At 31.2% G+C, this 24,775-nt stretch overlaps 2 protein-coding genes across 3 annotated transcripts in view; one reads left to right on the forward strand and one right to left on the reverse strand.

Annotated features, from left to right (window-relative positions):
- Positions 1-1,252: 1,252 nt before the first annotated feature.
- On the forward strand, positions 1,253-9,450 carry LOC115890150 (probable cytochrome P450 4aa1). 2 transcript variants are annotated; one of them, XR_004051577.1, is made up of 9 exons: positions 1,253-1,687; positions 2,448-2,645; positions 3,869-4,045; positions 4,116-4,161; positions 5,285-5,411; positions 5,474-5,617; positions 6,152-6,386; positions 6,448-6,718; positions 6,880-7,072. XR_004051577.1 is itself a non-coding variant. In XM_030910309.1 (9 exons), the coding sequence occupies exons 1-9, from the start codon at positions 1,522-1,524 to the stop codon at positions 8,602-8,604; spliced, it is 1,449 nt and encodes a 482-aa protein (XP_030766169.1). In that variant the 5' UTR covers positions 1,253-1,521; the 3' UTR covers positions 8,605-9,450. The 2 variants fall into 2 exon arrangements, 1 of the variants encoding a protein (XP_030766169.1); XM_030910309.1 differs by lacking the exon at positions 6,880-7,072 and adding an exon at positions 8,429-9,450 and having other exon boundaries at positions 6,448-6,627.
- A 974-nt stretch (positions 9,451-10,424) lies between these two features.
- The window catches only part of LOC115890191 (titin-like), a 171,141-nt gene continuing 156,790 nt past the window's right edge, over positions 10,425-24,775 (reverse strand). The window contains 9 exon segments of the mRNA XM_030910351.1: positions 10,425-11,322; positions 14,183-15,014; positions 15,250-15,370; positions 15,668-15,820; positions 15,896-16,036; positions 16,238-16,438; positions 16,690-16,793; positions 17,752-17,942; positions 23,316-23,612. Coding sequence (XP_030766211.1) covers positions 10,718-11,322; positions 14,183-15,014; positions 15,250-15,370; positions 15,668-15,820; positions 15,896-16,036; positions 16,238-16,438; positions 16,690-16,793; positions 17,752-17,942; positions 23,316-23,612 — 2,645 coding nt within the window. The 3' untranslated portion in view covers positions 10,425-10,717.

Genomic DNA, 24,775 nt, shown 5'->3' on the forward strand with positions numbered 1-24,775 from the left:
TAGAATTAATTATATCAGATGTAACCATTTTTGAAAATAAATTGATATTTAAAAAATACTTGTTTTATTTTATCTATGAAATAGTCAAAGAAGTGATTAAAAATAAAATTTATGTATCAAAAATAATTGACACTTAAAAATACATGTGTATTACTGGTTACCAGAACACATTTTAATACGAATTTTTATATAAATATTTAAAGTTGGTTAAATATCTATATATCATATAAAAATTATGGACTATAAAGTGAAAATATTTATTCAACTTCTATGCAATCCCGCCAAAATAACGCTCATTTTAATTCCCTTGAATTTCAATGCAAAATATACCTACATTTGCTGACTCTAGCACTTCGACCTCGTTTTCAAACTTCAAAAGGGCATATCTCCTAAACTATAAGAGATACAGGAGGGTGCCATTAGGGTTTTCGATAGGGAATTTCACCCTCTACCCCCTGGCAAAATTGGAGTTTTTTTGGCAGCACTTTAAAAAAGTGGTCAAAAATTTTCTAAGGCTATAGCCTTAGAAAATTTTTGCCCCAAAATATAAAGTACGTCCAAAAGGGCTCTAATTTTGCATACAGATAGAGAATTTAATTCTCTATCGAATGACGTAATTAGTTACGCAATATCTTAATTAGTTTCAGAGTAATTAGCGTTTTTATAAAAAAATCTAACACTTCTAACTCGTTGGTCTCGTTTTAAAAATTAATTTATTTTAGGAATAAAATTTTTATTAATATTTTTCCTTCACCATTTTGTCAAGAAAGTATAAAATATTTCGAACAATTTTGTACGTGTTTATTTAAAATTTTCTTAACATAGACAAACTATAATTCTGTTTTAATAATTTTTGATGTATAAAAGCGTTATTAGCAGTTACTTATTTCAATTATTTAAGATTATCTATTTGAATTCAGGCAACCAGTAATTTCATAAGGAATAAAATTTAATAGAATATATTTTGAATTTTTCCTATCTCAGTAATTCTGTTTGAAACTTATATTTATATGTTATACAGGGTAAAATTAAACAGTGTGTTGTTATTGTATATATTTATTTCGACTTCTAAAAAAGGTATTACAGTATGAAAACTTAAAAACCTTGAGAACTATGATATTAACATGTACAAAATTGATCAGCTCCCTTGATGATGGCATATGAAGAATCCAAGCTTCTTCTGCTTGAACAAAATTCGTGTATCTGTAAATCACCAAAAAAGAATACATTAAATCACAGAGATTTAAAATTATTTTTTAAATTCTTATAAGGTATAATTTATCATAGTTTACATATTCTTTCAATAATAGCAATAAAAAACGTTTAGCATAACACTTATTTATGCATTTTTGGCACGTCTCAGGAAAACAAGATCTGCATAAAAAGATGTAAAAAACTATTTTTATTTTTTAGCGTCTGGGATCATGTTTTTTAGTCTTTTGCGGATCTTTGTTCTTGATTTTCAAGTCGTGTCCTAAGATTTGAATTTTTAGTAGTGTTTTTTAAGTTGGATATATCGAAATGGGTAGAAATATTCTAATATGGATATTTTTTCTATTATTATTAGTTTGGAAGTATATAAAAGTACTTAAAAATTATATCAGATGTGTTATGTTTAGTGCATTCCTACCAGGTCCTGAAGGATTACCTTTTTTAGGGAATATCTTGACTTTAAAAAATAGTGACCGTAAGTTTTTTATATACTATTTTTTCAAAAAATATGTTTTTAATATACAGGGTGTTTTAGGAAGTTAACATGTGCACGTTAACCTCACGTAAAAATAAGATTTATTTTCTATTTTTTGTATCAACATAGGTCCGATTCTGCTTTGTTTCGTATCTACAGGGGGTTAAGGTCTTATATTTTTTTCGATTTATTATAATTTTCTTCCAAGTGTTTTTAGTGATTCGAATGACATTTTGAGGGTAAATGTTATTATAAGTGCTACAATTTTAATGCTAAAAAAGTGTAGACAGATTGTGATAACCCCTATGCACGTCCCTGGTGAATTTATGGACACATTTTTACCATTAAAATATGTAGCACTAAGAGCAACTTTTACTCTCAAAACTTCATTCGAATCGCTAAAAAATAGACTTTAACCCCCTGTAGCTACGAGAAAAAGCAGCGTCGGACCAATACTGATATAAAAATCAATCTTATTTTTACGTGTGGAATCTCCTCACGAGAGATGGCGCATATTTTTTTGAAACGCCCTGTATAAAGTCATTATAACTATTTAAAGAGAGAGAGAGAGAGAAAACTCGTAGTTCAAAACTAGCCTGTATGTTAAATTAAATAGTAAACGTCATCGATTGTCATTTCCAAGGCTACTCTGACGCTGTTTTTTTTCAAATGTTAAAGTCAAAATTTTTTTTATTTTATTTTTTTTTATTTTTAAATTCTAAAATACATAGGTACCTACCGAAAAAAAATTCTGTTTTAGGTTTAGTAGATTTAGGAACCAATGCTTCTCAGTACTTTGGTCGAATATTCAGAGCTTGGGTACTCTTCCTGCCTTTCGTATTCGTCTATGAACCGGATGACTTGAAGATCATTTTGTCGAATTCAAAAGCTTCTGAAAAAAATTTCTTGTATTGTATCATGCATACTTTCATTGGGGATGGATTGATAACAAATAACGGTAAATTTTAGAATTTTATGAACTAAAAAATACACCGGGTGCGTCTCAAAAGGTGGCTCACCCCTATAACTTTTTTATTTTTTCAGTTAAAAAAAAACGAGATTTGGTATGTTAGTATATGACATAAATTAAAATTGATTGACGTTTTCGGTCACTTCCTGTTTCACCGGAAATGACTACAACTTTTAATTTTTAAATAGCCCCTAGGTATTTTTTTGCTTTATTCGATAGAAAGTAACACTCTGAATATAATGACATATCATATTATGTCAACTTTAGACATTTTCGTATATGGTTTATTTGAAATTATAACTTGCGGTTCGTAACGAAAATTTGATTCGAAATACCAAGTGTGTGGTATCAAATTATTCGTAAAAAAATGCTTTTTCCAAATTTGCTAATGAGCCACCCTCGTTGCATTTGAAAAAATCGAGATACGATTAAAAATACGATTTAAGCATTTTCTAACTAGCCAGGACAGACACTCAAAACATTAGACGATCAAATCTATTTTTCCAAGGCTCCTTGATTAAGATTTAGTGTTTTTAACATACCCATGGCACTCTAGATTGAATTTTAAAATACGTTTTTTATTAAACGAGAATATCAAAAGTTGACATATGATATGTCATTCTATTTAGAATGTCGTTTTCTATCGAATAAAGTAAAAAAATACCAATTTAACAATCAAAAGTTGTAGTCATTTCCGGTGAAACAGGAAGTGACAGAAAACAATTGAATACGTCAATCAATCCTAGTTTATGTCATAACCTTAGGTACTAACATATCAAATCTCGTTTTTTATCTGAATAAATAAAAAAGTTATAGGGGGTGAGCCACTTTTGAGACGCACCCGATATACAGTGTTCCAAAGAAGCTCTATATAAAGTTTCTTAACTGGAATTTTTGATTGCAATAATACCATACCATCGAAAAAAAAATGGCTGGGGAGTGAGTTAATATAGAGTAAAAATGATTTTTTGGAAATATATTGGTGTGTGAGAAAACGTCCAATCCTTTTTAATTTTCCTATAATTAGTGTTGAATTTTGGCAAGTTTTAGGTAATTTTTGATAATTTTTAGTAAATGATGTCTAGAGATTGACCTCGCTAAAATTATCATCTATTGTCATTCCCCAGCCATCTTTGACGCCGTTTTTTTTCGATCATCCAGTATAATTGAGTGATATATGTTTTAGTTTATCGTCTTGATAAATATTTCAGGTGGAAAATGGAAACAAAACAGACGCCTCGTACAACATTATTTCCAAATACATTACATTGAAAATTACTTTGATATTTTTGCAAATATCTCCCAAGAATTTACGGCAAATTTATCGACTAAAAAGTGCGTAAAAATAACGGAATTCGTTAATTCCCTTGTACTTAATATTCTGCACAGTAAGTTTTCAAACTTTTAATATGCAAGTCATTGTTTTATTTGTTTATATTTCATTGTGTATCTTTACAGAAGCAGTGCTAGGAATTTCATCGACAGATGACAATCCGTTTAGAAGGTAAATATTTACATTCCAATGCAATTAAAATTAAAATATACAGGGTGCTTATCTCAAACGACAAAGATTTTTCAAAGGAAACTACAAATTAACCACATTTTAGAATTATTTGGCGCTCTACAGGCGGGTCTCTACCGCGTGCCTCTCAAAAGTGGCTAGGAATTTATTTACTTTATTTGATAGAAAATTACATCCTGAATAGAATGTCAATTTTTGACATTCTCGCTAAATAAAAAATTGTATTTTAAATTTCAATCTAGAGAGCCATGGCTATGTTAAAAACACTAATTTGTAATCAAGGAGCCTTGGAAAAATAGATTTGATTGTCTAATGTTTTTAGTGTCTTGTCCTGGCCGGTTAAAAGATACCCAAATCGTATTTTTATTCATATCTCGATTTTTTCAAATGGAACGAGGGTAGTTCATTAACATTTTTGGAAAAAGCATTTTTTTACGAATAATTTGATATCACACACTTGCTATTTCGACTCAAATTGTCGTTATGAACCACTTGTGACAATTTCAAATAAACCATATTCGAAAATGTCAAAAGTTGATATATGTTGACAAAAGTTGACATATGTCACTCTATTCAGAATGTCATTTTCTATCGAATAAAGTAAATAAATTCCTAGGGTGTCATTTAAAAATCAAAAGTTGTAGTAATTTCCGGTGAAACAAGAAGTGACCGAAAACAATTGACGACGTCAATAAATCCTAATTTATGTCATATACTAACATACCAAATCTCGTTTTTCTAACTGAAAAAATAAAAAAGTTATAGGGGTAAGCCACTTTTGAGACGCACCCGGCATAGTCAATAAGAATCTTAAAAAATAAAACTTGAAACTTACGTAGGTAACGTAGGTAGTGGCAACACTGCAAGGTTTCTGAGGTACTAAATTTTTTTTTATTTCCCAAAAATATAAAAAATTGGAAAATTTTTAACAATTCTTTTGCAAAAAAACTTATGGGCCTGTTTCTGTGATAATACTTGAACATATTTAAAGACACCCTATATATTAAAGTATTTTTGTAATCACCCTATATATTAATTGTGTTAAAGTGGCAAATAGGGAATCAATTTGAGCTGAGATCTTGCTTTAAAGTTATAATGTATTTAGAGGTGAACTTCTTATACTCAAGAGAATTCTAAAACCCTGGTTATTGTTGGAAACCGTTTTCAAACATTCAGATATGTCAAAAAGAGAGAGGAGACAAAATATTACGCTTCACCAGTATGTAAAGAAGGTACGATTTATTTTTTTTAGGTTTTAGATCACATGGTATATTAAGCTAGAAATTTTTTATAGGTTTTAAATGAGAGACTTTGCGAAAGGAAGAAGAAAAAAATAGTTACTTCTCCGTCACTCTTGGACTATTTCATTGAATTGATGGAGACCACACGATTTTCTGAGAAGGATGTTGTTAATGAGAGTGTAACGTTCATGTTAGCAGTAAGATTAAAACTACACTACATATCATAGCAATTATTCTAGAATTTGCACCATAAAAATACACTAAAATCTAAATGAAGTAAAATACCTTTTTGGACTGACATTACGCAGGGGCTTTCTGGGTCACTAAAATTCAAGATGGAGGCCTTTTATAAAATGGCGGCGGTTCATGTCGATTGTCATTCTTTGAGAGTGTGTTTCAAACCGGGTCTGTGTCTTTTTTTATCCACCTCAACAAGAACGACAGTTGACATGAACCACCAAAACTCAAGACAGCGGCGATCTTGAATTTCGGTGGTTCCCTTAGCCCTTCTACTGGCGACTCTCGAATTTGAGACACCCTGTACATTCGAAACATTGTGTAAAACTTCAAAATTTCGACATACAATATCACTCCAAGAAGATATATTGTATTTCAAGGAAGGTTTCCTTCCTAAGTATATTGAATATATTTTTACTTCTTGTAATTTTTTTTTAATTTTCTCAATAAGATAATAAGATAGATTTTCTATATCTTATAAAATATTTATTTAGGGACAAGATTCTGTAGGAGCTACCATTGCTTTCACTCTTTACTATCTGGCTAAACACCAAGACATCCAAGAAAAACTCCTGAAAGAGATTACTGATGTCTCTCCTGAGAATGTTCCTTATAGCTTGGATCAAATCAACAGAATGACATATTTGGAGCAATGTATCAAAGAAACTATGAGACTGGCTCCGAGCGTACCAATAATATCCAGAGTTCTGACCAGTGATATTGTTTTAGGTGCGTTAATGTAATTTCGACGCTTACTGTGACGTAATTTTTTATTTTTACATTTTTTTAGATAACTACACATTACCAGCTGGTTTGAATGTATTTATATCACCCTTCATTACGCACAGATTGCCTCACATTTTCAAAAATCCCCTAAACTATGATCCTGAGCGATTTTCTTCTGAAAATTTGAAGAAAATACCTTCACATGGGTTTATACCTTATAGTGCAGGCCCTAGAAACTGCATAGGTGAGTTCTTTAGTTTATTATCCTTTAGAAACCTTGTATAATATCTCTAATTCATTAAATAAAGAACCTATACTATATAATCATCAACTGATGTTAGGTCTATTCGTTTTCCTGTTATTATCGATTCTGAATCGTCCTAGAACTCTCCAGCGCATGCGCAAACAAAATAATGTCTTCATATTTCCTTCTGCGCATGCGCATCACAATTTTAGGACGGTTCAGAATCGGTAATAACAGGAAAACGAAAAAAGCTATTGTAGCACTAAACAATAATTTAACTAAAAATTTGATACAAGGTATCTCACTGTTATGATACAGTTCAGACGAGCAATAAAATATAGCACTCTATTCAAAAAACTACAAATTTAGTGTATAGTCTATAAAATGAATAACTTTGAATTTTGACCGTTATTTTTTACCAACATGGCAAATATAAAATCCCTCTGTCAAAAAAGTTACTGCTATTCTTTAAATTGAGTGCCTGAACGAATCAGATAGGTAACTCTTTTTACTTTCGTGAAGTAGAAAAGGAAAATAATAAAACAAGTGACAGTTCTTCCTCTTCTTGCAAAAATCAACACGAAATGTCATAATTGTCAAAAGTAAAATGTCATCAGCTTTTCATATTTCTAAATATCAGACCAATGCCGTCTCTAGTAGAACAGCCTCGGAGCGAGATTTATGACGTCACGCTAGTTAGATACTACGGATTAATAAATATGTTGTAGAATACATGGAAAACATAATTATTCCTCGTATTTTTGGTTTGTATTTTAAAAATGATATAGTTTAAATGAAATATACATAATATACAGTTAATAAATACAATATAATATATACCTATTTATAGTAATAAATACTTTGGCAAATAAACTATGAACCATACAAATGCAGCAAATGTTTTACAATATACAAATAATGAATAGGTGGTACATAAGATAATGGGTAAAATGTAAAATATATTTTAAATTTTGGGGTTTTAACAAAAAACATTCAATATCTACTAATAGTGATGTATTATTATTTGCAATCACAAAATTTATTATTATATTATAATGTTTACTGCAATTAATAAACTAATATAAACTTGTCAAAAGATGACCACATATTTTTTTAAATTATTATTCTTAATACAAAAACTATCTACATTGACTATGGAGTACGATTTCAGCCATATTGTAAAAACATTTGCTGCATTTGTATGGTTTATAGTTTATCTGCCAAAGTATTTATTACTATAAATAGGTATATATATTGTATTTATTAACTGTATATTATGTATATTTCATGTAAACTATATCATTTTTAAAATACAAACCAAAAATACGAGAAATAATTATGTTTTCCATGTATTCTACAACATATTTATTAATCCGTAGTATCTAACTAGCGTGACGTCATAAATCTCGCTCTGAGGCTGTTCTATTAGAGACGGCATTGCGTCAGCATGGCCGCAAGTTGCTAACCTAATAAAATTAACACTAGAAAAGCCCGCGGGAACTGTCAAATTCAAAGTTATTCGTTTTACAGACTATAAGAATCTATTTGAATCACTTTGTATATCTGTGAAAATATAAAATATATTAAGTCTAAATATAAGTAAGTCTTAATACGTACAGAATATGGCCTATATACAGGCTGTCCCAATATTCCGTGGACATAGAACTACTATGTACTTTTGGAATGAAAATAAGTTAATTTGACTCAGTTACACAAGTGCTTCGTTTGTCCGCTAGAGCTTACTGTCTATGCTGTCAAATATCATTTGTGATGCTAATTAATAATTTATTATGTATTTTAGGATACAAATTTGCCTACCTGCAGATGAAGACCATTCTTGCAACACTGATCAAAAACTATCGTTTTAAACTGATCCCTGGAAAAGAAAATCTTTCATTTAAATACAGGGTAACCCTAAGGGCTAAAGCGGGAATATTCTTGGAGATAGTACCTAGAAGTAAAATATATGTAGATTAATATGCATAACTTTTTTTATCAGGATTATAGGAGGTATGCATAATGTATATGTATGAATAAATGTTTTCACACTTATTTCTTTACGCCCTGTATATAACCTAAAACTTCCACCGCAAAAATCCTAAAAGAATAATACTCAGTAATCGTGCAATATTATTATAATATTATTAAATTAAATATAAATAAGATTTAAATAAAATTGATAAAATAAATGTATTTTTTATTTAAGAATCTTCATTTCAAACTATAGTTTATCTAGCAAAAGAAAATATGACAGTGTCATTTGATATATTATGTCATCTTAATTAAAAAATAAATTGTTTCTTTTGTTTTTAACTAGATAGACTATAGCCATTATAGTCCATCACAAAATATAGATAGTTCTTTTCACGAAACTTTTCCCTTATTTTATTACTTACTTAAATTTTGAATATTGTTTTGACAATTGTGAAAACAAGGAAAATTATTGTGAGAAGAACCATATTTTTATTAAAAAATTGTATCTGGTGCCTAAAGTCTGTCCAAGAAGAAAATACATGACAGGAACAGTTATACCCGGCATTTGAATTCAGAAGTAAATTGTAGGTATTTCTTATCAATTTTTGGTAATGTCATCTGTCGAAATATCCCTTCACTCGTTGGACAGAGTTTAGATAAAATGTCTTACCTTCATTCGTAACTGACGTAAAAAACGTCAAAATCGGAAAAATCAGTAACTTCTTCTATTTACAGGGTGGCGCACCTCATTCGTCTCGGTTGATTATACGAAAACGGAAATATGTAGAAACAAATTTTTTTGTGGGTATATGTAGAGGAGCAATGTGCGTAATTTAAAATTATTTTCAAATGTACGGGGCGTGTCAGAACTAATATCCATACCAAAGTTATATTTTTTCTTATGGAACATCCGGTATTTTATTTAATTTTTGAATTCTTGCACCGCAATGGGCCTCAAATATGGCCGACTTAAATTCCGGTTTATCAGTGTCGTTCTAATTTTATTTAAAAAATGTAAAACTATGATGTAGGGTAGACGTGGGGTAGACTCAATAATTTGTTGTTTTATTTTACGTTGTGAATAAATGTTGGTGGTTATTAAAATTGTTATAAAAAAATATAATTCTAATAAAAATAGATAAGTTATAATAAGTATTTATTACCACAAACATCCGATACGCTACTGAAGCAGGTAAGTCAAATTAACGTATCTAAATTCTTTGACATCTAATCTTTGACAAGTAATAAATAAAAGCTAAAATGCAAGAAAAATATATAATTTAGTTAATTTAAGTGAATTTCATAAATGATCGGTTTACTACACGTATGTATATTATATAGTCACTTACTAGCGAAAAGTTGTTCCATTATTTCACTCAATTTTTGCCGAGATCTACCGCACGCTACACAACCAACTATTTTAGAGTCTTTTTCGATAAATCGCGATAGTGTCACTGTTAATTTAAGTGCTGCCACAATTTCCCTCTAGATTTACTACCTTTATATAACTATCAGTAGTAGAATAAATAATAAATAACATAAAATAAGCTCCTTAAAGACTGACAAATCCACAAAATTTCAAATCAAATTCAAATGTGTCAAATGAATCGTTAAACAGAACTGTCAAGGATCCCCACCCTAGAGTGCTTTTATGGCGCTTTTTCCGCCCACCATGCTTGAATACATGGATAGCATTATGCTCCTTCCTTAGTCTTCTTATTCAAAGATTATAACAAATGTTACTTTCCTGTAACAGAAATGATTTGATATATTAAAAAAAATATATAAATCAAAAGTCTTGTTAGGTTAGAAATCAAAAACGATTTATTTAAAATAGATTTTTTATTTCGTAACTCGCACATATAATCTCTCAATAAAAATATATAGTTCTCGAGACATAACAACTGATTACCACTAGGATCACTAGCAGAGGTCAACACAAAAATAAAATATATCTCTATACTCAATAATAAATATAGGCTACAAACTAAGTTAAGTCACTTTATCTTTACACCACTCGACAGAGGGCGCTGTCATCGAGTCAGCGACGTCAGCATAAAAAGGCCGGGGTGACGTCACAGATCAGTACAGATTTCCGAGAGGTAACTTTGTTAGGTTAGGTTTTGGGATTGTTCCAAAAAGCTGCGGCTCTTCTAAAACTGTCGTTCCTACTCCTGTTCAATTTGGGAGACTTTGGACTGTCAGGACTACCATTTTTTGGCGTCTCTAACTGATGTTTGTTCCTGTAAAGTTCATTGGCTTGTTCCTTATTGATCACAGCCTGAGTTTTTCTTAGCAGGCTTGGAGAAGGGCTGCGATACCTCACAGTGGGTTTTCCTGTTTTGAACAACTCACCACCATCATCAATTTGAGTCTTATTCTCCAATTTCTGCACTAAGCGGTCTATCTTCGATTGGCGAGTCTTCGTTGGTTCTTCGTTGATAGTTATTTTTGGTGGTCTGGAGGTAGTTCTGGGGGTTCTAGCAGGATCCTGGCCGATCCTGCTTAGAACAGGGGATTTAGGGGGTAAGGTTTTGATATTAGAGCTTTTTCTGTACAATTGTGGTGAATGGGTTACTAGAATAATTGGAGAAGATGATTCTTCAGGTGGTGGTGAAGTTTTGGTGATTTGGTGGTCGAATTTCTTGATGGTGTTGGCTACAGTGCGGGAGGTGTAGATTGGTAGTCTTTTTAAGCTCTCTGACGCAGGCTGGGGTTTACCTGTCAAAATAATAATACTTATTATTATATTGATGTTCCTGAAAGTTATATAAAAAGTAAATAAATAAATACAGGGTTGTTCACCACATACGACACGGAGTATTGTAGCTAAACGATGAGATTTTTGAGACGATTTTGAGACGACAAATTGTAAGTTTTGGGTTCGATGAAGGACTATTAGAGGTACAATTTAAAAATAATTTTACAAGATACAGAGTGTCCCAAATAAGTAAAAAATATCAAAGTTGTATTTTTTTAAATGGAACACCCTGTATATTATTACATTTTTAGTTTCTACGATTAAAATAAAGGTAAATTTGATTAAGATTTATTATACTTAAACCTTACCGTTTTTGAAATATTTTCAATTTTGTGAAATTGCAGTAAAAATTTTAAGGCTTCATTTCTCCAAGGGTATCAAAGTTTTTAATACTAAATATTTACTGAAGTTTATTTACTGATCAGTTATAGTGTTGCAATAATAAAAATAATACTACCTTATACAGAGTGTCTAAAAATTTATTTTAAATAATTATTAGCTTCAAACGGCAATAACTTGTTTAATTTAAATGAAACACCCTGTATATTTTACGAGAATCAGATGCACAATTTAATTGTCTATCAAATTATATTATACCATTTTTTACCTATCTCTTTAAGTTTCCGTAGAAAATGCATTTTCTTGTAATTTAGAACTTATTTATACCCATGGACTATTGACATTTTAGATTATTTTTAAAGATGTACCAAATTTTTAAAGAGTACAGATACTAATATTGCCGATATAATTCGTTTATTTCATTAAAAAATAAAAAAAAACTGTTTAAATATTTGGTAAAGAGGACCAATTAATATGATTCCAGTATTCAAACTACATTAACTGACTGTTTGTGTTGATTAATAATGATTGCTCCAAATACTAAAAAACTGAATTTTGTATGGGCATTAGACAGTGTGATAAAAAGTAACACCTTAAAAATGATATTTCATTTTTTAATAAATGCTTATTTATAACAACAAAGACTTTAATTTAATAACTTATTATTATATTGATTTCTGACTCAAAAATCCACATTTATTTATAATAATTTATTATCGAACACATTTAAGTATGTCATTAATTAGTATATGGGCGGAAATAATGGTGTTATATTTAATTAATGGTATACTCTTTTATAAAGATTTAAATAGTTTTCTTTTTGTATATAAATGGGTTAGTAATATTATCGTTTTGCTAAAACGATAATATTACTAGTCTGTACATTTTGTACATTTGTTGCTTTAAAACAATCTAAAATGTCAATATTCCATGGATATATTGATAAATGAGGTCTAAATTATAAGAAAATGCATTTTCTACGAAAACTTGAAGGGATAGGTAAAAAATGGTATAATACAATTTGATAGACAATTTAAATGTGCATCTGACTCTCCTAAAATATACAGGGCATTCCATTTAAATTAAAGAAGTTATTGCCGTTTGAAGCTAATAATTATTTAAAATAAATTTTTAGACACTCTGTATAAGGTAGTATTATTTTATTATTGCAACACAATAACTGATCATTAAATAAACTTCATTAAATATTTAGTATTAAAAACATTGATACCCTTGGAGAAATGAAGCTTTAAAATTTTTACTGCAATTTCACAAAATTGAAAATATTTCAAAAACGGTAAGGTTTAAGTATAATAAACCTTAATCAAATTTACCTTTATTTTAATCGTAGAAACTAAAAATGTAATAATATACAGGGTGTTCCATTTAAAAAAATACAACTTTGATATTTTTTACATATTTAGGACACTCTGTATCTTGTAAAAATATTTTTAAATTGTAGGTCTAATAGTCCTTCAACGAACCCCAAACTTACAATTTGTAAAAATCTCATCGTTTAGCTACAATACTCCGTGTCGTATGTGGTGAACAACCCTGTATATTCTTCGAAAAACTGATATTTTTTTGAAAGTCTCTGTATGCAAGGTGTCTTATATAAGAAGGCACACTACAGGGGTCTTGTCAAACTGGAGAGATACAAAAATGATTAAATTAGAGAAAAATATTATTTGAGAAAAAACAATTTTTTCGATTTCGTTTCTTATCTTTCTCTGGCGTTTTGTTTCTTAGGAACATCATCAACTTTATTTTTTGTGAATACGGACCTGATTTTTGATTCCTGATATGACCTTCCCAATGCAATGATGTATCACACATCACATTTACTCAAAAAATGCTGCTTGTTTTTTACACCCATTATATTACAAACATTTTTTTTCCTATATTATTAATTGTAAAGGTCAATTTATAAACTGAAAACGTTGCGGTTCGACGCCCGACGTTACGGTCGGTAAAAAGTTTGTTTATACGCAAGATGTTTTGTTGATTATAAATTTTTCGGTTGTTGTTGCGGTTGACGTTTTACGTCAAAAATTAACCAATTTTTAACTTCGACAGGAACGTTGACCTTGAAACGTTAGTAATAGCCAATAGAAATAATCGCAACCGCAACGTCGAACCGCACCGTTTTCAGTTTATAAATCGACCTTAATTGGAATGCCATAAGCCCTTCGTGAAAAATGAAATAGAACATTCAGGTTGGTATTTAAAAGAATAAAGTTGGTGAATTAAAATTGAAACGTCAGATTGTAAATCTAATAACATCAGCTTGTCATACTTTTTCAAATAGAGTCAGGGTTTAGCCTAAATTGTTCCGAATATTTTGGATTACCCGGTATAAAAACACCCTATTTTTATTTCTTGTAAAATAAAAGTTGTAATAATAAATAATAGTAAACTTGAAATAAAGATATATAAATAACTAACATCAAACAACAACAAAGCAAACTAAAAAAATCTTACCTTTACCAACTGCACCATTGAAACTCTCAAATTTATTACCTAACTTCCCAGAAGACTTAACACTGTCTCCATTCGTTCCATCCTGTATTTTTAAGCCTTCCTTCTTCTCCAAACCATCCAAAAGTATTCCATTTACTTTTTTACCAGCTCCATTCTTCAAACTGATCGAAACAGAAGAAACATACTTGCTTCCATTATCAATATCCTCTTCAAAACTATCCCTGAGTTCTCCTTCTTCGTTTATTGGGAATTTTTTGCCTAGAAGAGGTGTAGAAGTACTACTGCTGCTGGTTAAGTGTACAGAACAGTCGCTGATACCACTGTCGCTTCGTTCGCTACAAGCTCGAGCTTTGACTTCTTTTTTTGTACGGTAAAAGTCTTCAGATTCTTCAAGTTTCATTTTATTTAGTTTTGTAATCAATTTATTACCGTCTGAGTACGAATTATCTTTAGGAGAACTCGTTTCTTCAATAACTTCCATTCTTTTTTCATCTTCTATTAAAACATCTTCTTTTCCTACTAAACTGATGTCACCATTAGCTTCTTCAACATTTTTTGACCCTTCAGAACTCTGATTATCTTCACTAATTTCATCTACAGTCTCTCTATGACTGCTTTCGTCATTCTCGTCAAAAGAATCCTTAATAATGCTTTCGAAATTGTGATTTTCGATCTTTTTCAGTAAGCGTTCCTCCTCCAGGCTGGACATGCGCGGTACCAGCCCTCCAGAGATCGAGGTACGAGGGGTGGTCGGATTGGAGTTGGCAGAGTTGCGTCTGCTGGCAGACAGAGTTGCCATTCTGCCCAGAGCTCGTATGGCGTTGCCAGTTTTCTATGTTAAGCAACAACAAACAAAAAAACAAAAAAATCATGCAAAATAAAAACAGGGTTAGTATTGTTCAAATTTTTGTAAGAAGGTAGAATTATTTAGTAGATATTCCTTAAGAATATTTTCAAAATAAAGTGTTGTTAATTTTAATAACAAAAATAATAAAAAAGTAAAAAATGTAATGCTAAGTTCATACGGCAAAAAAATCAAAATTATGCAAAAAACAAGTTCTTCCTACCTGCCACTTTCTTCTGATGATGAATTTCTTCAGTTTGTCAGTGGAAAGAACCACTGTCTCTTGGTGATTCTCCGGATCAAGCCAGACATGTCTCAAACATTGATCTGCTGATATTCTGTCACTAAAATAGGAAGATACAGCTGGGTTAGATATTTTTAGTTAATAATTTAACTAAGTTTTTGGTTTAAGTGATTTGTGTTGTAATACTTCAATAAAAACAATATTTTGAACTGGAAAGCGGTAATAATGGCCCTTTATGTCCCGGAGGTGAGTTTTGCTGATGTAAATAATAACTGTTTATATATTTATAATTAATTCATTTGTGTTTCCTAAAATATCTCGATTAAAAGAAAATACGTAAAAGTCGGCAACGCTGTGCCGGTCAAGCTTAATCACGCGACTAAATGTTACTACTTACTCTTTTCTTTTTACAAGAAGGGCTCCAATAAAATCTCTAGCATCTTGGGACACCGTGTTGAACGCTTCATCGTCGAAATCGTAGTCGGCCCTGGTGATGTTGGCGAAAGTTTCTGAATCAGTATCACCCATAAACGGTGATAATCCAGACAGTCTGAAAGTGTCAGTGTGATATACAGGCTGTCCAAAAAAAAATGGAGAAACTTAATTGATAAGATACACTACTTACAGTACATAGCAAATGACACCTAAAGACCACATGTCCGATTCAACTCCAATAGGTTCGTAGTTAATGATTTCTGGAGGTATAAATTCTGGTGTACCAAATAAAACTCTCACGGGTACGTCAGGGTTCAGTTTTTGAGCCAACCTGTATAAAGAATTATAAAAATTAACTTTTGAAGAAGTAGGTACTATAATGCTATCATCTATTCATGCACTAGATAATCGCCATCACTAACTCCCATTTTTGACAGCTCTGTTTGGCATTTTTAAGATGTTTTATGACAGAACTGAGCTTTTCACAAAATTTTTATGACATAATTGATCATAGTAATTTGAATCTACTTACCCAAAATCAATAATCTTAATTTCGTGCGATGTCCTGGTGTGACACATGATATTTTCCGGTTTCAGGTCCAAGTGTACGATGCTCTGCGAATGCATATAGGCAACACCTTCGCAAATCTGTCTCATGAATAAAATACAGTCTTTTTCCGTCAGAGTAAAATCGTCAGCAACTACTCTTTCAAAAAGTTCACCGCCGGATATACTACAAGGAAAAATATTATGTTTAGAAAAACTGATAATGTAACGCAAAATTCAGTTGATGTAATGTTTAATTCGGTTGATGTAATGTAACATCCAGATGATGTAATGTAAACTTCAGTTGATGTCATAAAAACAATTGATGTAATGCAAAGTTCAGTTGATGTAATACAAAAAATAATTGATGTAATACAAAATTCAGTTGATGTAATGCAAAAATATACGAGCTGTGTATTTTTTTCTGTTTTTACTTACTATTCCATAACCATAATCATTTCTTTGGGATGCTCGAATGCAGCTGCTAATTGTAGAAGTTTCTGATGCCTTAACAGATTCATTATATTAATTTCTTCTTGTACCTGAAAAACAAATTGTAAAATAAAATTAAATATAAAAATACAATAAAATAGAACCATAACAGTCGTAATAAAAATAGCACATTTATTAAGTATACTACTGACGCAAGAACAGTTAACCTAATAGGACTGCTCATTAAGCCAAAAGTGTCCGCCAGGTGCATGCGAAAACCACTCGCTTTGTGACGTCATTGTAGTCCTTGTCATGGTTATTAGTCCTTATCCGGCAACCAATAATACACACACGTGCATTATTAGTTGCCGAATGCAAAACGTTCATTATTTAGTTTATTTATTTAAACACCTTATATGTATGCAGTACAGAAAATTAACTGTATAAATCGTATTAAATACTCGGATAATGCATTTTTAAGAACAACAGTTCCCAGCATCACCTTTTGCAAGCATTCTTTTTAGAATACTTCCATATTTTGCTTTAAAATAATTAATAAACAATATCGTAGGCACTTAGTAAGCACTTTGTCACAATCCACAACACAAAATGAACGTATTTATACACTCTATAGCTCTAAAAATTTTAAAGACACCTTTTTCACATTTAAAATTGACAAAATAATTAACTCAAAATTTCTCAGCTGTTATTTTTATAAGTTTACCATAGGCAACTAAAAATACACACAAGGACTTGACAAGGACTACAATGATGTCAGAACTGTCAGCTGAAGCGCGGGAAGAGGCGAACGTACGTCTTATGAGGATGAGCAATCCTATTAGTTTACCGTTCTTGCTACTGACGTAGGTATTATGTAATTTTGACATTAAAATGTCTGAATAAGCTTCAAAAAACATTTATTTGGGATAAAATGAAAAAGAAATATCGCAAAATTTAATAATTTCTTGTATGCTAAAGTAGGAAAAATATCTTAAAAAGATATTTTTCCAGTTCAGATCAGTTCAGACGTCAAATCTTTTGACGTCAATCTCCTCCTTAAGACGTTACCTTATCTTTGTCTTTCTGTGTGCGGCATCGTATGAACTTGGCTGCTAATTTTTGGTTGGTGGACTTATCCACAACTTTGTGGACCACTCCGAATCTGCCTTTACCCAGTTCCTCCTGGACATCGTACCTTGATTTGAAGTTAGATCCTGGTTCCATGGCTACCAAGCGATGCTCAAACGAAGACGATTCGTCTAGAACAATATTTTTTTATTAAAAAAACGTTTATTGTACAGGGTGTGTCAAATTCGACGCTTTTAAATGGAAACACCCTTTTCTATAGAAGATAGACGAAAACTAATATCGGTGTCTGTAGCTCAATTTTCATCAAAAACATGATGGTGAAAACCGCACATCAATATCTGTTACCGTTTCGGAGTTACGGGGTGTTTTTCAAAAATGTGCATTTTAACAAATCGCTTGTAACTTTTTGCTATGGAAAATTTTGTATTTCTATGAAAACATTTCCAAAGCACCTTTTACGTAGAATTTAATGGTTTAAGTATAATTTCTTTAAAATTAATAATTTAAGAGTTATCAACAGAAAAATTGATTTTTATTTGGGACACCTATATTTTTAATTAACTGAAAAGAATTTAAAATTACCTATCCAAAAATATAGCACACTTGATATTTTATTATAATCCTCTTCGAAATACAGAATTTTTAAAAGTTCGCCACTTTTAACTAGTAGGCTTTGGACCCCTTATTGATGATATGCCCGTAATGGAACTCGAAAACATATTTTTCCAGCAAGACGACGCACCGCCTCTGAACGCTGAAGTTATCAGCAAATTTTTGCAGCCAATTTCAAGAATAATTGAATAGCTAACCAAGATCCCAGCCGTTGGCCGTCGAGGCCGCCTGACTTAGTGCCCATGGATCTAATCCTATGGATATATTTGCGGAAGAATAAAGGTTCCTTATTTATAATATAGACAAGAATTAGAAATACTTAGCAGTTATGAGAGGGTATATTTCACCCCTACTGAGTTAATGAATTCCGCGAGAAATGTTCAAAAACTGCCCCGTCTGTCCATAACAGAAGACGGTTGATATGTCGAACACCTGTAGCAAAATCTCATGTCTTGGTTTGCTGTTTATTTTTATTGTTATTAGATATAGTTTAAATGTGTTGATGTTGGTTAAATATATTTTAAATTGTTATAAAATTCTGCATCTCTCATAGCAAATATTATTTTCGTTTTAACTGATGCTCACAGCTAGATTTTTTTTGCATTACAGCCGGTGCCGTTCAAAGTTCAAAGCCTACTTATTTAAAGCGGGCGAATTTTTATATACTCTATATCTCGAAGAGGAATCTCTCGAGCAAAATTTCAAGTGTGTTATATTTTTGGAAAGGTAATTTTAAATTCTTTTCAATAAATTAAAAATATACAGGGTGTCCCATATAAAAAATTAAATTTTCTGTTGATAATTCTTAAATTATTAATTTAAAAAAAATATACTTAAACCATTAAATTCTACGTAAAAAGGTGCTTTGGAAATGTTTTCATAAAAATACAAAATTTTCCATAGCAAAAAAGTTACAGCGATTTGTTAAAAATGCATATTTTTGAAAAACACCCCGTAACTCCGAAACGGTAATAGATATCGATATGCGGTTTTCACTATCATGTTTTTGACAAAAATTCAGCTCCAGACACCGATATTAGTTTTTGTCTATCTCCTATAGAAAAGGGTGTTTCCATTTAAAAGCGTCGAATTTGACCCACCCTATACACATCCAAGAAAAAAATTGGTATAGATTCAATAACAGTGCCTATTCAGGGCTAGCTGGTCATCTACGCTTATTTTTTTGTAATTAAATCTTAGTTAAAATTTTGGTGAGATCAATTTCTTGACGTCATTTAATAAAAACGGACATAAAACTTAATACTAACAAAATAAAAACACTAAATCACCACAATACACCAAAACACTTTTACTTTTACACTGGACGCGCGTTTCGCTAACCATGTTAGCATCATCAGCAGATGATTATAAACTAAAGTACAATCTACAAGTTGAGCGTTTATATACTCGCTCAGTGGGCACCGAGTGGGCGTGGCAAAATCTAGCCAACCGAGTCGGAGCCAACTGAGCGTAACAGTTAGATTTCCGCCACTAGAGTAGTAGGAACAAAGAACTTGAAGGAATTGGACCGTTGACTCTGTTCATACTATCTTTACATTTATTAATTCTGATGCTTTCATATGCATCTAGTTGCCTGTAATTTGAGACTTGCTTAATTAATTTTAAATTATTAAGATCTATACAATGTTCATTATCAACAATATGTTCAGCAAGGCAAGATTTATCCGGTCTACCATATCTTATCTGAGCTAAATGTTCTTTAAATCTAGTTAATATTGATCTTCTAGTTTACCTAACATATTTCTGATTACAATCTTTACAAGAAATTTCATAAATACCCGACCTTTCCAGTGGAGGTGTTTTATCTTTTGGATTACCTAATAATTGTTGTAATTTATTATTAGCACTATACACAAGTTTATAATTGACATTCTTAAAAATTCCTTTTAGACCATGGGATAACTCTCTATCAAACGGTATCGAAAAATATTTAGACGTATCTTTCTTCACTTGAAAAGTCGAATTTTCAGAAATCATTAACCTATACCTACGTTTTCTAATTAATTTATCAACTAGTGAAGGAGAATATCCATTACACTCAGCTACATTCCTAATGTAATCTCTTTCTATTTCATATCTTTCGTTGGAAAGTGGGAAACTAAGTAATCTATGAACTAAGAAATTTAAACTAGCCATTTTATGTTCAACACTATGATGTGATTCATTAGGAATGTATCTGCGTGTGGTCGTATTTTTCCTATAGATATCAAATTCCAGGCAATTATTAGTATTTCTAATAACTAATACATCTAGAAATGGTAATCTGTCGTTGTTCTCAATTTCATGCGTAAATTTAATGGAAGGAAAACGATTATTTAACTTAGAAATAAAATTATCTATGGTGTTTGAATGTGTGTCAAAAACAGCCACTTAATACTAATCAAAAATTTCAATCAAAAAAACGTTTCTATACACACAAAACTATTTTTAACGAATTTTCAACCACACCATTTAAAAATCATGTTTATTCAGTATAAAAATAAAATAGATCCACCTTCTTAACGCCAAATAGAAGTAAATGACGTCTAGGGCTTGACCTCGGCAAAATTACTATCGATTGTCATTCCCCAGCCGTTTTTGACGCCGTTTTTTTTTTCGATCGTATTTTACATGTAACTAAGTAATTATTTTCTAATTCAAACAAATATAAAAATAATCTGGAGACACAGAATTGATTTTGTGAGTCACGACCTAAAAAAACAGCAATAAAGACATCGACACTTTATTGCTATAGGTTAGTTATAGATTTTCTTTGATAAGTCACCAACCTTGCTGTGTAATAAGTTGCTTGTTACTTTCCCATGTCAATTTAGACGAATATATACGGCGTCGGCAATCGCCGACAAACGTGTGAATTTTGATTTGAGAGAATATGCAATATTTAATTTTATTTCCAATAAGGTCTGTAACATTTTTTGTTATAAACACGTTATAATCATTTTTCCAATAAAATTTCCAGCATTGTTAGTGCATTTTATAACCAATATTGCCACTACCCTTCCCAAACTCAATCTCTAGATCTCTGTCCACGACTATGTTAAGAATAATAAAATTAACTAAAACCCAAATTTTAAAGTTGCAAAAGCAACAAAGTATATTTGATAGATTTTCTTTAATGTATTTATTTTATACTTTTAACATATAGAGATTTACAACTGAATGAAACTTACCGTCCATTTTTCTTTAATAATAACTATTTTAACACATATTGTTCATGGCAAGGCAACCTGTACCAGACTAAAATAAACATTTTTGGGTTTTAAACTAAAATAGGTGTTAAGATAAGGTGTGTTAAATAAAAACCACGTTCTGGGTTCAAGGCTGCTCTACAGTACAATGTTTTCCTTTTTTTTATTGTTTAAATATGAATAATAAAAATTAGTTATAAAAATCTATTTATAATTTTATTAAGAAATATATTGGAATTAAAAGAAAACGATACAGGGCGAGTTTCCTGCGATGTTCTCTATGGGCATCTCGGAAACTCAGGGGCGGATCGTGAATTTGTGGGGCCCTGGGCTGAAACTACTTAGGGGCCTACATAAGTACTCAACTAATAGCCATATCAAAAAACTGTTTCTATAATGATATATTATTATTCTTTTTCTTTACGTGCCGTCTCTTTCGTGGAGGTTGGCGATCACATTGGCAAAATCTTCACGATTCTCGGCTTTCCTTATAAGTTCTTCAAAAGTTAGGTGAGTCCAGTTTCTGATGTTTCTCAACCAAGATAGTTTCTTCCTGCTGAGACATCTCTTTCCTTCAATCTTACCCTTAACTGTCAATTGTAAGACGTGGTATTTTTCATTTCTCAATATATGCCCTAAGTATGATGTTTTTCTTATTTTTATTATATTGAGCAATTCTCTTTCTCCGCCTATTCTGCTGTAGACTTCGGTATTTGTGATATTGTAATTGTAAATATAAATTTTTCAAATGAAGAAAAGCGTGTAGATACTCCCCCATCAATAGAGTGGTTCCAACATGACTTTTATTACGACCCCCCCCCCTCATAATGAAAGAAATGTTAAAAATTATTTATATCAAAATTATGCAAACTCAGGGATAGAAAGAGGTGGACCAATTGCATGGGCCTCCTCGATCACCTGACCTCTCCATTTTAGATTTTTTTTATGCGGTAAGGTTTAACAATAGGGCTTACAAAAGAACTTGTGAATTAAGAGAGGCACTCGAAGTGGTGGTACGAGAGAAGTTTAATTAAGTCGACCGGTCCTTCTGTGAGAATAGGTAGTAATTCAGTTTTAAAAAGATGCAACTCAAAACAATGGCGGTTTTTTTGAACATTTTCTAAAATAACTTAAAGTGTATGCAGTGATATTATTTTTTAAGTTTTAGTTTGTGGCCCCGGGCGCCCCTAACCCACACTACGCCACTGTGTAATGTAAATTGTAAGGAACCGTTTAGTAATATATTCTAACTTTTTATAAGTTTTATAAATTATAATAGAATAAGAATACCATGCAATCCAATTGAAATTAATCAAGAAAGATCAGAATTGGCTATAACTAAATGTAACTTTTCTAACATGTCTTGAAAACCCTTCTCTAAAAAACGTAATTTTTTGAAAATTGAAAATTGATTTTTGAAAAGGATATGATTGGAGAATGTTACTTAAGGATCAAGAGAGGATCACAATACATCTGAAAAAGTCGCAGTGGAACAGGCCAACAGCCACCTCGAAGAACCTAATCTAATATAGGAATTTATGAGAATTGTTTATTGAAATTTTATTCTTTTGGAGCTGTATTGAATACTTTTTTTATTTTAATATTGATTATATAGAGAACTAGACATCTTGTATATTAGACTTTCTCTGTATCTACGTATTTATTTAAAATTTAGAGTAGGATTATTATCATTATTATTTTAGTAATCACATTAATACTTACTGTGTTCTTCCAACTGGACTATATCACTATCCAAGCTGGGTTTGCTAGTACCGTGGACGTTCACGGCTCGTATCCTGAACACGTACCGACCTCCAGGTTGGAGACCTCCCACCGGGTAACTCAGGTAAGTACAGTCGTCTACCACAGTACTCCAAATGTCACTGCCCACGAGGGAGTACTCCACTATGTATCCGGTAACTTTTTTACCACCGTCATATGGGGAACTACTCCAAGCTACTATGACGGTGTCCGTAAAGGCACTGATGGTGGGGGTACCACTTGGAGGGTCTGGAGGACCTAGAAGTTAAAGGAAAATATATTAGAACTGAAGGCACATACAAAATTCAGATTTTTAGTATTTGGAGCAATAACTATCAATCAACGCATACAGTCAATCAATGTAATTCGAATACTGGGATCATATTAATTGGTCTTCTGTTACAAATATTTAAATAGTTTTTTTTTATTTTTTAAAATATTAGTAGGTATCTATACTCTTTGAAAAATTTTTACATCTTACAAATATTCTTTTTATTTTTTTAAATTAATCATAAATTTTTCTTGGAGAAAATGATGAAAAAACAATTTCTGGTGAACTTTTGGCATAAAAACATTTCAAATTTATGATTTGAGTCTACTATTTAGTCAACATGTTTAATTTGTGTCAACGATGACAGATATTGATAATTTCGATTCCAAGAACGATCTCGAGAACCAGTACTCGTAGCGATTTTTACCGAGAGACCTTTTTTACATAAAAAACGTCGTAAATGTATAGTTTTTTACTTAGTAATTTTATACGAACGAAAAGTTATTATTCTTCAAAGCGGTTAAAAAATATGTAGGTGGCGCCCTCTACAAGTAGGGGTCATATTGATATCAAAATCTCATGTCAAAAAACTCCCGGGAACCAATTTTCATCCAAATACTGACGTTACTTCAGAAATTATTTGGAAAAAATCGAAATAAAATGAAACTTCTACACCCTGTATCTCCGAAACTTAGCATTTTAGGACATGTAAATATATACAGGACAGAATATGCTGTCGAAGTTTCCGGAATACCGAACGGACCACCCTGTATAATATACAAAATCTTTGATTCTATTAACAATTAATTTTGTTAAAGACAATATTGTTACAGTTTGAAACAGATGTTGCTAATTAGAACCAAAAGCTCGCTTTTTTTCAATCATTTATACTGTTTACAGCATTTCTCCATATTTCTGCTATAGGCCTAGAACCCGTTTGATAGATTTCCTTTTCGATATTCGACAAAAAACGTTCCAATCTTGACACCTTGGGCTATTAACTCTCCGATTCGCATATTTTCTAGACAAGCCATTAATTTGTTGCGATATTATTCAGTTTTTTTCGATGATCTAGAGAACCGCATGAAAATTGAATAGCTCGTGACTGCACATTCATTGAATTTTTCTGAATATATCATCTTCTTGTTGA

Source organism: Sitophilus oryzae, unplaced genomic scaffold (assembly GCF_002938485.1).
Source record: "Sitophilus oryzae breed Bouriz unplaced genomic scaffold, Soryzae_2.0 scaffold_85_pilon_pilon, whole genome shotgun sequence".
Lineage (NCBI taxonomy): Eukaryota > Metazoa > Arthropoda > Insecta > Coleoptera > Curculionidae > Sitophilus > Sitophilus oryzae.